Below are 13,605 nucleotides of genomic sequence, written 5' to 3'. Positions count from 1 at the left end.
TCTTCATGACTTCTCGTGGAGCTGGGAGAAGCCGCTCATGGTCTCCTGAGATCTAGGGCAGCAAATGCAAACCCAGGGCGCAGTGTAATAGCTCGAGTTACCTCGAAATAGGGGCTGTCGAGGGAAATGAGCTTCGACAGACAAAGCTGGCTGTCTGCTTAAATAACTTGGTAATAGTGTGGGCAGGATGGCTTCTTGAAAGCTGGTGCGGAACTTGCTTTCTTCTCTTTGCTCTCTTTCTCCTGGTGTTTCACCCACCTGGCTGCTTTCTGTCTACTTGTTGGCAGGCATGATGGTGGTTGTGCAGGGCAGGGCTGGCTGGGGATGGGGAGAGACGGAGCACCGAGATGAAGGCAAGGTTCGGAGGGAGGGAAGAGAGGAGCAATTCCCTGGCTCTGGTGGTTCGGGCAGGGATGGAGGTCATGGTGCAGCTCCTGTGCAAGCCCAAGCCTTGCATTTGCTGTGGTCTAGGGCAGGCAGCTCCTTTTGCCCCCTGAAGCTGTAAATTAAAGCTCTGCTGGATAGTGTTTTTCCTTTCCTCGCTTTCTCTTTTGAATATAACTCCATTCTGGATGAGTGCTTGAGCCGCACGGCCACTCTGCCGCTCTGGAGAGCGGAGAGCAGGGGTTGACAGGTCCCACTTATCATATCACTGCCTGGAATGAGCCAGTTGGGAAGTTATAAATAAGAGGAGGAATGTTGTGGGTTCGTTCATTTTCTTATTAGCATTTCCTTCCTCTCCCATCTTGCCTCTCCTGGGCTTGCCCCTCAAGTCCTACGCTGCAGAAGCGACGGGAGCCACGAGGAGAGGTGGCAGAGCTGCTGTGCGCCCAGTTTTTGGGGACACTGTGCTGTAAATCAGCCATCTGAGCTCCGTGCTGGCAAGGACAGACTTATCTTCAGTGGGAAACGGGGCAGCTCTGGGCTAGAAAAAGCCAGCAGCTTTATCCCACGGGATACCAGAGCATCCTCTCGCATTTGTGGCTGTTTGCCTTCTGTCTGCTGAGTGCTGTTGTCCTGCCAGCGTGATGAATTCCCCCGTGGGCTTGCTGGTTGCAATGTCCCTTTCTTCAGCTCTGTGCATCGGGTCGGGCCATATTTGCCGTGAATAAACGCTCTCAGCTCTGAAGGTGGTTATCCAGCCGCTAATTCAGTCTCCAGCTCCTATAATGCATGTATTCCAGCTGTGTTTATGGTGTTTTCAAAAGCCCCTCAATTGAATTATAGCTCTGTGGTGGCCATTTGCCAGTGTCACCCAATAATGAGGGAGGTCACTTAATAGAGATAGCAACAAGAGATACATATTAACGAGAGCTGATTGAAAGGTGGGGTGAAATTCAACCAAAAAAATAAAAAAAAAGGAAATTATCAGGTTTTAAAATCAAACTTTGAAATTGGAAATTGCTTGGCTCGGGCTAGCAGTAATGCAATTAATAAATGTAATTAAAAGTGTAATAAAGAATACAGGAATTGGAAGTCCGTGCACATCAGTGCGAGCATTTAGAGCTGGCACGCGAGCGAGGGACCCAGTCTGGCAGTCAGGCCGCTTCTGAGATGGAGCCTGGGGAGGGAAACCAAAACCGGGGGCTGGTTTTTCTTCTCAGCAGAGTCTGGAAGAAGGGCTGGCACTCATTCTGGCTCTGCTTTCACTGCTATCTCCTGCAGCAAACAAGACTCGGACAGGAATAGGCGACTTAAATGCATCCCGGGTAGTCCAGGGATGAAGGAGCCAAGATTTCAGCTGTAGCAGAAGAGCACTTGGATTCAGTGTCAGCTCCGTTACGCAGCACCTCTGAGATGCCCTGCCTTGAGCAAAAGGCATCAACCCCTCCTTCCTGCCCTGCGATGAGATGGGATTTGTGGGAGCGTCTTTGACTCAAGCTGAGGGATGTCTGAGCCGGCTTTTAGCAGAGCGCAAAGCTCCTTTCATCTGCCCTGCTGCGCGGTGGCGAGAGGCAGGGAGAGGGAAAAGAGCCGCCAGGAACAGCAGCAGGGAATTATTTAAGAGTAATGGGTTGACCTGAGATATAACAGGAGCACGAAGCAGCGAAGCATCTCCTGATGGGAGCGGTCAGCTCCCACCTTGATGCAGGGGGAAAAAAAAGCAGGACCCGAAATAGGGCTGGCGAGACTGTTTCAATGCTGATGTGAAGATCACAGTGCGGGCGGCTCGGTAGGCTGCCTGCTGCTCGAGCCCTCGTGCCCGTCGCTGTATGCCCCCCAGTTCGTTTGCATCGCCTCCTCTCATCTCATCGACCTTCAGACAGCTGTTCGGCCAGATTGCCTGCCGTTTTTCCACATTATTTGCATTGGTACAGCATGCGCGCATCCGCATCCTAATCATTTCTACCAGCTTCTGCTGGGGCGCTGCTGGGTGACTTTGCCCTGGGAGGTCAGATGGAGGTCCTCTACGTGGCCAGCCGCTGGAGATGGGGAGCAGGCTTGGAGGGACCATCCCCAAATAAACCCGACTAAACGTTTCTAGTGCCCAATCAAAGCTTGTAACAACCTGTCTGCAGGTTGGAAAAGGGGATGCATTTAAGGAAAGGGATTATCCGAGAAACTAACTCCCAGACCTCCTCCGCTTCATCTCCCACCTTTACTCCTATCTGACTCTGACCCTGCTGTAAAAAAGTCAGCGCCACATATTCCCCCTCTCAGCCCTTTGCCTGCAGGGCACCCGGTGTCAGGCCAGTTGGACGAGACTGATGGATCAAGGCACGTTTCAGGTGTTGGCGGCCCGTGGCCCGTGAAATGGTTTTGCTATGGTGGAAAGCTCTCAAAGGCGCTGTGCAAATCTGCTCCGTTAGCAGGGTGAGCGGCTGTCTGACAGCCAGAGGGTTTTATACGCGCTGGGACCAGGCGCCCTGGGCCCGGTGAAATGGCGCGGATACTGGCTTTTCTGCAAAGAGCCTTTTCTTTTTAGCCCTGTCTGAAAGAAGAGCTCGTTCACGTAGCTTTACGTATGCCTTAAAAATTGTCCACCCTAAAGTTTTCCTTGATTTGGGAGTTTTTTCCTCGGGAGTTCCTCACCCAACCCATCTCCGGTCCTTGCTTTGCCGGTAGGGTCCTGCCACTACTTTGGTCCCCAGTGCTGCTCCAACGCCAGCCCGCACCCCAGCAGAGCTGGCTCTGCAGCCCTCGGGGAACATTTGGTGGCAGACAAGAGGAGACTGTGCTCTGACGTTTTTAGGGAGTCCTGCCCAGCACCCACCGTGTTCAGCTCCGGCCATGTAACCTGCCTGGTAGGGTATGTCGCACCTCCGGAGGCTGCATCTCCTCCGGGTCGTGATCCGCCTTGTGTTGCCGCCTTGCGTTGGAGCAGCAGCCATCAGAAATTTTATTACTAATGCATTTTATAGCAGGATTCATAATAAGATATTAAAGATTGTAGGTGTGGCCAGAGACCGAGGTGTAAATATTTAAAAAAGGCCCCTTTCTGATAACCTTTTCTTCAGCCTTAGGTGCGCTTTTGCAGAGAATATCGTATAAAGGTTTGGTTCCCTAGCTGCCAACGTTCCAGGGTTAACCTAGGACATGTCTGTGTCTGGTCATTCGTGCTGGAGGGTTGCGTGGGAGGTGACAGCCCAAGCCAGGGGAGGTGTTTGCTGCAGCAGGTCACACTTGGTCCGTACCCATGAGCGCTTTTGGGTGGAAACACAACTTCTTTCTGGTCACTCAAACACGCATATTGCCTTGTTGTACTGCTGTGTTGGCGTGAGAGGGGCAAGGTTTCGGTCTCTCCTTTGCCTCTGCCTTGTGCGGCAAGGTCCCTTCGTGTTTGGATAGGGATTTTACGGTTGTTCATTCCTTATTTTAATCCAAGTCTGTCCTTGCTATTGGTGATATACTGAAATGGAGTAGCCATTTCTTGTACCTCGCTGCTTTTGGTTTGGTCTTCCCGGTGCTTTGAGTAGCCACGTATAACACATGCTGTTTCCATTCAGTATTTCCTTCCAGCAAAAAGGACCCACCGAGCTTCTTTGTATAAGATTTTTACAGCAGTTTGAACCATTCTTATTAATTTATTGCAAAATGAGGGATGGCCTCGCTACCTTGCACCCTGGCATCTATGGCCCATGGAGCTCAGCGGTATTGCAGCTGGGTAACCGGAGCCCTTTAACTCCTGGAGCTGCTCCTGCCGAGCTGTTGGATGAAGGATGGGGAGTTGGAGACAGGTCCGGAGCGGGTCCCGCTCCCTTTTGCCCTCCTTCTCCTCCACAGGAGGCATTTGTCTGCATGTTTATTTTTATCTCGCATCTGCTGGCATTGTAACAAAGATTTAATGATATGACACAGTTTTGTCACCAGTTCTTTTTTCTATAGTGAGTGAAGCTTCGTCGCTGGCTTGCTGGAGAAACTCGAAAGCTTTAAAAATGACAAAATTTGGTGACTCGTGTAGAAAACTCACCTGTTTGTCACAAGCACCTGTAGGCTGTCATCTGTCTGTGTTTCTTTTTTCCTAGACAGAAAAGATAGAATTTGCTATTTTTGCCTGTCGGTGAACTAAGCGTAACCACAATTAATCTTTGCTAAGGAAGAACAGCCGCGAGGGACCGGCAGAAGAGTCCTATAAATGGGCCAAATGCTGAAAATGCAGAAACATGATCTCTCTTGAGCTGGCCTGGCATCTCCCTGGGATGTGCCCTCTGCCTGTTATTTACCATCAAACACAAACCCAAGCGAGTTCTGTTTATACAGATGTTTTGCTCCATTGTTTAGATGATGGGCCGCATCTTTTGAGAAATAAAGACGTCGGCCCCCCGCTGAGGAATATCTTGAGCCTGTTTGACCCAAAAATGGCAAGAGGATTTTAAAGACATACTTACGCTTTTTAAGGCAGATGGTCTGAAATTCCTCTGAGTCCTGACTGTGTCCTGCCTGGGCATGAACACTGAAAATGAGGCCTTTTTTCCTGGAAGACTGTTGGTATGGGATGTCTGCATCTCACAGCTGGTTTTGCCTTGCCAGAGGGGGGTTTTTTTTGGCTTGAATTTGAGCCGGGGAAAAAAGATGCATTACCCAAAGCACTTCTCATAGGTCTGTATCCTTTGACCTGTGTGTTGTTGGGAATGAGGGCGTGCGTTTGGTAGTGAAATTTTCCCACTGACCCGTGCGCTGTGGGCAGTACCAGCAATTTCTCCCTCTGCGACCGCGCTGTTCTGCTTCAAGCTCCTGTAATGCTCCTCCTATTGCCCGGGAGCCCTTCTGCTCCCCTCTTAAATTCACCTACGCTGTACTTTGCTGGTGCACCCACCCTTGTGGTTCCAGGTGCCCGCTGCCCCCTGCTGAGCTCCTGCCCTGGGGTCCCTCCTGGCCCCTCGGATGCTTTGGTGTAGATGCCCGTGACTGTTTCCCAGGACCAGCCAGATCTTTGGCCAGAGCTGATACCCGGCTTGTATGGCTTTTGCTATCCCGGCCAATGAAGGGATCTGGTCAGCGAAGCTGTAAAATAAGGATAAAAATACGGTAATCGCCAAGTTGGAGCGCAGGCAGCGTCTGCAGGGGCTGGAGCTGACAGCACCAAAGCTGGTGACCTCAGTGTCTCTCCAGGCAGCTTCTCCTTTGGAAGGACGAGGAGATGAACTCTCTTCAAAGCCTGCTTTTGGGCTATTGTATGAAATACAATGCCGGGGAAATCAAGCTCTCCTCTTTCACAGCCGGCCGCACAGCCCCATAATCACGGGTGACCAGAGCGGATTTGCATGTTAAAAGGAGTGGCTAGGGCACTTAAACAGAAGAGGAAACATATTCATCAAGTCCAGATTTATCCTTATGAATATTATTATTCCTGGGGACAATATACCCCAGACCTCATCGGTGCAGCCCCGCATCTACTCTTTTGCTGCCTTTCCCCTCCTCCCCCTATTAATGGTTAATTTGTAATGCTCTTCATCCTGACATTGATACCCTGGTGGCTCTGGGAGAGGAATGTGAGAAGGCAGTTGTTGGAGCATGTGGACCGTGGCGGTCGAAGCCGTGCCCTGGCAGCAGCGAGGGGAGGGCTGCGGGATGCTCGGCGGCTGCTCCCACCCGATGATGGCTTGGGGGAGGCAGGTAGCCCAAAGAAGGATGGGGAGATGCTCTAGTCCTGTCTGAGAAGGTGTCTTGGGAGCGCCCAGAAAGCAAACACCCACCATAGCCCCTCCGTGAATGGATTCTCCGCCTCAACATGCTTCCCGAGCTGACAAAGTCCCGGTTCCTGAACAGTCTAAATGCACAAGCCAGGATTATGTGCTGTGTGCATGGCACAAAGTCAAGGGCTTACATTGCATCAGGGCAGATCTGGGTTAAGCGTGCCAGGAAAGGAGCAGTTGTAAGGCAAAGGATAGTAAACTGCTGGGACAAATGGGCTGGGGAGGATGTGGTGTCTCCATCACTAGAAGGCTTTAAGGATGGCAATGATTTAGGTGTAACATGGGGACAGGTTTCTCTTTGGAGGTCCCTTCTAGCTATATCTTTTATGCTTTTACGATTGCTTATCACAAAAAAAACTTGAAGGTGCTTTAAAAAATAATCCTCAGGCCATGCCCTGGGAGGCTTTCTTTAGCAGCTTGATTTAGAGTGGGGAAAAAAAAAGAAAGCAAATGAAAAGCCTAGGTGGGAACTGCAACCTCTCACAGCTCGGCAGAAGTGACACTGAAGTAAGGAAAGTGGAGTTTTGCCGGAGGCCGAGGCAAGCTTAGATGTCGGAGCATCCCTGCAATGCCCTGCGGCTGGATGCGAGTTGTGGGACATGCCCTGGGTTCCCAGCTTTGCCTGACCAAGCTCGCAGCAAATCCTGCCCACCTGCTTTGAAGGCAACTTTCTGCTGGCCTGAGCCTCACCGGGGGAAATTCAGATGCTTTGGTTCTTTTCTAGTGCCATCACCTGGTATTAAACCAGTTAAATCGGATCTCCAAGCGTGAAGCCCTGGTTTCTCGTGCTTTCTAGTGGAGGTGGTGGGCTGGGCCATCCTTGCTGAAGCCCTGGCTGTGGTTCACTGCAAGCTTTGTGGTTGCCCAAAAAAACCTGAAAATGGCTCGGTTCGTTGCTCAGCTTTGGCCAAGGACTTGCAGGAGGAGCTCCTCTTGGAAGCAGTGCCCCATCTTCTAAGTTCTGCCTCTTCTCAAGTCTCCTTTCCACCTTCTCAGCACTTCACGATACTTCTCTATGAGCTGAGGATAAATAATTTAATACGAATGAAGTTAACAATAAAACGCAGAGGCTTGGGAAGAGGTTTGCAGAAATAATCCGTATTATCCCAACTGGCCATAACCAGCTGCTGTCACATCTCGCTTCCGACCTTTGCTGTCTCCCTTTCAAGTTTTAGCTCTTTGTCAACCCTTAAGGTGGCTGTGAACGTGTTACAAACGTATGGACTTGCCCAAGCGGTCGTGATCTGTGCGTACCTGCAGCCTGTGTCTCTAGCAAAGCCTTTTTGCTTGCTGTCTGTGCTTCTGCCTTTAGAGAGACAAGAATATGCATTTAAGATTTGCATAGGAACATGCAGCTGTTCCACCAAAAATGGATAATTGTTCTCCCTGCTGTGAAGTTAAACAATAAGAAGTGCCAAACTGCATTTGCCATTGCTGATTTTGTGCACTCAGCTCCATATTTTATGCATGTAGATTAGTTCCAGATTTATGACGATTTAACTGTTAATGCCTGCGTTAATCGGGCCAGGTTCTAGTTGCTGTGGAAACTATAACTTTGAATTTTACGTAAAGTTCTGTGTTGCATTTATTGCGGGTTTTTTTGAGGCTCTCGTATTTAATGTCTTATGGTGAAAATGGAGAGGGAATCAGCGTTGAAAATAAAAGTGCCTTTGGGCAGAAAACAAGTTTCAGCAAAGAGAGTAATTTTTCTGGAAAGTTGTGATGTCTGGGAAAATAAGGGTTTGTGATAGAGTGCCATCTTGACCACAGCTGTATAACTATTATTATAAGTGTGTAACAACTATTATAGCTGCTGCAATACTGTAATAAAGAAAACAGCTGTATAACTTATAAACGTCCTGAAAATATAGTACTGAAGTTCTTGGGTCTCTCGATATTCCTTCTGGTGGGCAAAGGAAATTGCTGATGTGCGTTTGATGGGAAAACAGGCTGGTGCACAGTTTTACCGACATATTATTTTTTTATTGTATTTCCAGAATACGCCAGTGGGCACTCCGATTTTCATAGTGAATGCCACAGATCCGGACCAGGGAGCAGGAGGCAGCGTGCTTTACTCCTTCCAGCCTCCTTCCAATTTTTTTGCCATCGACAGCGGCCGTGGCATCGTGTCGGTGATACGGGAGCTGGACTACGAAGTAACTCAAGCGTACCAGCTCCAGGTCAACGCGACGGTGAGTCTTACCCCAGCTGCTGCAGAGGAGGAGGTGTTTTCTGGAGGGACTGCAATGGGGAAGGAGCTGTTGCTTACTTGTTTTATTGCCTTACTCTGGCATCTTCTCGGGCTCATCCAGCATTTTCCACTTAGGAAGGTGTTATAGCAACGTGGTGCCTGGGTAGTTTGGTTTCACCGCTGTGCAGCTCGCGGCGCACGGCTGCACCTCTCCAACAGCATCTCACACGTGTCGGGGCCTCCTGTGGAAAGGCGAGCAGCTCCCTTGGTGAAGAAAGCCAGCACAGGGCATACAGACCATTAAATCCTCCGGTCTCGTCCCTCGTGCATCGTGGCTTATTACGAGCGGATTTACCTGTATTAAACCTGCTGCGCCTCACTCCGAGTTCAGGCATCAAGAGTTAAAATTTTAGCGGACAGAGGAGAAACCAAGGTCCTAATTACAGCCAATACCACCGTACTGGGAGAGGACCCCTGGGAGATGTATGTCCAGGTGGCCGCCATGGCAAATTCATGCCCCACCTGAATGGGAAACTTCTTTCTTGGTGTCAAATCTAGCCAGAGCTCGATGGGGAGCCTGTGAGTGAGGAGCGCTGCGCAAGCAGGAGCTCTGGATGATGGCTCCTTTCCCTTCTCAGATGCAACAGAGGAAGGTGACATTCAGCCCTACGATACATCTGACCAACTCTGCATTCAGGAAAGGGGGGTGAAAAGCCTTCCTGACTGCTCCAGGCAGCTGGCTAGAGCTCTTGAAGCATGTGATTCAATCAAGATCATTGCCTTGATGCCGAACCACAAATGTCACGAGGATGTGGAGGGCTGCGCAGGGCTGCTTTGCTCTCCACGGCCACGGAGGCTGGGCATTCGCAGGGCCACAGGCAAACAGCTCAATATTTCAGCCCAATCCCTACGTGTTTGAGGCTGTGGAATTTTCCCCAGGAGCTTATTTTTCCTGAAACGTACCTCATTTGATTTTAAATGCTCCAGTGATAAGAGGCCTTTCCCGTTGTTTGTTTCCTTATCGGTCTCTGTCGCCAACATGCTTTCCCGGGATGTGCTATTGAACTATCCGGTGGGTTACAAAACATGGGACCAAACACAAGCCCTGATGGCCACATACCTTCCTTCTACATGGCAGATTCTGGTTTTCTCAAGGACACGAGGCTGTCACCTTGGTCCATCCAGCTCCATCTAGCCCTGTATCCCCAGTGCAGTTACCAGCAAAGATCAAATGGGGGCATCTCTGGTACTTGCTACCTAATACGCTCCTGCCTTCTAGTGATTTCCAGCTCAGGGAGTTCAAAGACTTAAATATTAAGTCTCTGAACTGGGCTTGATTGCAGCTGTGGGAACAATTCCTCAGCTCAGTCGCTGGTAATTTCTAGCAGAAGGGCAATGAGAAACCCAGGGCAAAGCTCAGCCCGGGAAGAAGGATGAGAGTTGCACCAGGATAGCAGGAGCTGGAAGAGCAAATGCAGTCTCTTGCCTGCCTGATGAAGAGTTTGCATGGTCCAGAGTGGGAACTGGGGTGATGGGGAATTCGGGGTGGCTGCAGGGGCTGCAAGAAGAGCCATGGAGCTGTGATTCAAGGCAGGAGCCGTTTGATCCCAGGGGTGTAGGCAGCAAGGGCAGAGAGAGACTGGAAAGGGCACTATGAGAGACAGTGGGTGAGGAAACTTGCAGTGCGCTTGCTTTTTTAGTGCTGTCTGTAATACTTTAACCAAAATTTAAGAGGTGAAGGGGAGGGGAAAAAAACATTATCTGAAGAAACGAAAGACTTCAACCTGATAACGCTAACAGCAGAGTGCGAGTCAGAAACAAGCATCCATCCAGGCCATAAACGCTGAGGCCTGCAGGTTAAGAGGATAATGTACAAGCTGCGTTGTTGAATACGGTTTAAATTAACATTAATCTTCTGGCAATCAGTCCTTGCCGCTGTTCAGAGCCATTTTGCAGAAGTGTGCGGTAACCTCTAATGGTCGCCTTTCACCACAGTGCTTGATTAGGGGGTAAGGAGAGATTTATTTCCTTCCCTTCGTGTGTTATCTGCTCCTTCTAGCAAAGGGCTGTGGGCATTGGGGTCACTTTTGAGCACCCTTGGGATGAGGGTCCAGCAAGAAAACAGGTGGCAGCACGTACCGCTGTTGCGTTGGCTGCTGGAGAAGGGTCTTGCTCTGGGAAAGTGCTTGCGGCTCCATCCGGATGGATTGTGATGGGCTGTAAGGGAGATGATGCTCCTGCTCGGAGCATCGGATCCTGCCAGTCCCCATGCAAGGCAGGAGGGAGAGATTTGCAGTCTATTGGAGCCAAAACCATTAGCCCAGTAGAAAAAAAGGAGGTTGCCACTGCGAGGATGTATCCTGCGGTTCAGGTTTCCGCTCCGCTTTCTGTGCGAGAGCTGAGGCACCCTACGAAACCAGAAGCAGCCCTTGGCGTACGTACCCTCCGCCAAAGCTCGGAGCAGCAAACGCAGAAAAGAATAAAGCTGCGACTGCAACGCAGCCCGCGGGGTTACGAAGAGCAGCAGAAACGCGAGGGAGCTGGCGGGCTTCGTCGTGTTCCAGTCGACAGGGCCCAAGCTGTGCGGAGGCATCAGCGCTGGGGGGTATGAGATGCTCGGCTGTGATGTGCTGGTATGAAAGTCTGCTCGAAAGCAGACCTGGGTCTCCCGGTGCGGGGGTGCCCTAGGGTGTATCTACATTAGGAGGGAATTTATATTTTGAAGTGTATGCTGAACAGCGTTGTTTCTTTTCCACCCAAAATGTGATGAAAACTAAAGTGGTGATTGCTTTATTTTAAAGGGCTAACGCTGGAATGATATGTGTATTGTATTTCGGCTTAGAGGGAGGTATAGTGGACAATAATTCCAGCAGGTAGCTTGAAAACGAGATGATTACCCAGACTATTTAGAATTTTTGACCCAACTACAACTGTGAGAGACTTCATACTGTTGAATAATTCTATTTTTCTGATAGAAATTCTTTCTCTTCCCCCCCCCCCCCTCCCACTCTTGTTTTTTCAAGGACCAAGATAAAAACAAGCCGCTGTCCACTCTGGCCAACCTGGCAATCACCATCACAGACGTGCAGGACATGGACCCCATCTTCATCAACCTGCCCTACAGCACAAACATCTACGAGAACTCGCCTCCGGTAAGGGCTGCTCTTCGCTCTGACGTGCGTGACCATGGTGTTGCATGGGGGGGGCCAAGGGAGGATGGAGCAAGGTTTGGGACAGAAAGCACAAGGTATCCCAAAAGAGCTGGAGGAAAACCTCTTTGCAGAGATATTCGTCCTTCCTTCCACCCATTTGCATTGCTCTGCCCTGATGGTTGCGGCTTGGGTGCAAAGCGGAGCCCTGTTTCCATGCTAACGTGCAAACGCTCCGAATCGTGAGATCCAAATGGCATCCAAAGAGAGGCAAGCCTTTCTCTTTCTGAAACAACATGTTTCAAGTCAGCTAAAAAACATTTTGCCCTTTTTAAAAAAGACAGCCTAAGCAAGGAGGTTTGGGAAGCCTGAAACCCAACTCAAATCTTTTCCTAAGCATTTTTCTTTTAAAAAGGCTTTCTGTTGTTCTTAGCACACAGTCACTCCATTTCCTCCCCACAGTGTATATGCATGCCACTTCTAATAGAAAAGTTGAAGAAAAATGTAAACATTCCTGAAACGAGGCAGTTTTGAAAATGCCAGAATCATCAGCCATTTCAGCACTTCGAGCATTTTCCCCCCAGGTTTTGCCAAATTGATCCAATCATTTTAGTTCTTCTGAAACTCGGTTTGTCAGCAAACTCGCTGTTTGTGGAAAATGTCTCCCGATCTCTAAATGCAGCAGGGCTTTTTTTTTCCCCCCCTCATAGCAGAAGACAGGGAGTGTGGCGGGCAGATTCGGCTTTGGGAGCTGTTAGCTCTGCTCCCAGCAAGGGTGCCCAGGACCTCCAAGCCCAAGCACCAGCCCGACTCGGTGGCATCCACCTTCCCAAGGCACAGCTGTGCATCCCATCGCTTTGCCTATCGGGCAAATATTTTTATATATGGACGGAAAAACCTTCTGTCCTAAAATTGTGGTGCGGCGTAGGCATCTGTAGTACACGTGCATCCTGTAACGTCTCTGGGGCACTGGATCCGAAATCCCTGATGGCTCAGTTCATGCAGTGGTAGAGGGAACTCCAGCTCACTTCAGTTTATGCCTTTTTCTTCACTTTGGAGCAAAGCGCTGGCTCTGACGGCAGGGAGAGTGCTGGATCAATAGGGCTGAGTCCTACTGTCACAAATCCCGCCATCAGACAGCACATTACCTGTCTGCCGGCCTGAAGATGGCCAAAAAATGGCTTCGTGAATTACTTTCATGAAGTGAAAGTTTCAATGCATTTCAATGCTGTTGAGATTAAGGAGTATTTCTGTGGTGGGCAGCATGAGCTGCAGGGAAGAAAAAAAATGCAACTTAGATCACTCTTAACTGGCGGAAAAAGAGCCTTAGATGAAATTACAGAAATGGAAGTCCCATGAGTATCAAAAATTATAGACTGCATCACCTTCATGGAGTGACCTGGTATCCAGCAAAGGGGATCTGGGGATCTCTCTCGAATTAATGATATATATTAAGGGTGGAGCTCAACAATCTCTTTGTGTTGATACACTGATGTGCATCACGGTTATTCCCAGAACGTACACTGTTTGCAGTAGGCAAAGCAGCAAATAATCGCTGTGTAACCTGACATAGGGAATGAACGAAGGAGCGCTCACCAAACTGTCAGCAGTTTTCTGACGGGTTTAGAGATTGTAATTTCTCTTAGCCCCATGTAACGTCTCCAAAGGAATTGAGATATCCAAGATGGATAGGTGCCACCAGAGACACAGTGAAGATGACAACTGCTGAACGTGGGCAGTACTTTTGAGGGGTACTACTTTCTGGTTTGGACCCAAAGTCCCATCCTTCCCGGGAGAAATCTCCACTGCTGGCTGAAACAAGGATGTGGCTTGCTATGGCAAGCCTGGGGTTTAACATTTAACACGTGCCTTTTCATCCTTCCATGGGAAGTCTCATCAGCTCTGCCCTACCACCTGAGGGAGCCGGTCGCACGGGCAGAGTGGAAACTGTCACGCTGCAGAATGGCTTGGTTACCAAAAAGTTAATGGCAAATTTGAGTGAGGAGTCTGGGTTTGGCCAACTCCTGTCCAAAACCAGGCTTCCAAGTCAAGCCAACGGGCCGTAGTGCGTTTGTGGGCGACGTTTGCCCTGCCGTTGGGCTCAGCAGGTCAAAATGTGCTCGAGACA

The 13,605-nt window shown here is 49.8% G+C and overlaps 1 protein-coding gene across 3 annotated transcripts in view; it reads left to right on the top strand.

The window, feature by feature from the left end:
• The window catches only part of CDH23 (cadherin related 23), a 212,794-nt gene that overhangs the window by 87,521 nt on the left and 111,668 nt on the right, over positions 1-13,605 (top strand). For all 3 annotated transcript variants that reach the window (XR_007507256.1, XM_049810212.1, XM_049810211.1), the window contains exons 7-8: positions 8,135-8,329; positions 11,352-11,480. Coding sequence is in view for 2 of the 3 variants with exons in the window: in XM_049810212.1 (XP_049666169.1) it covers positions 8,135-8,329; positions 11,352-11,480 (324 nt within the window). In the remaining variant the exon portion in view is untranslated. The remainder of the gene's footprint in view (positions 1-8,134; positions 8,330-11,351; positions 11,481-13,605) is intronic.

This window comes from Accipiter gentilis, chromosome 9, assembly GCF_929443795.1.
Source record: "Accipiter gentilis chromosome 9, bAccGen1.1, whole genome shotgun sequence".
Classification (NCBI taxonomy): Eukaryota; Metazoa; Chordata; class Aves; order Accipitriformes; family Accipitridae; genus Astur; species Astur gentilis.
The sequence above is the reverse complement of the archived record's forward strand: the minus strand, read 5'-3'. Positions and strand labels throughout refer to the sequence as shown.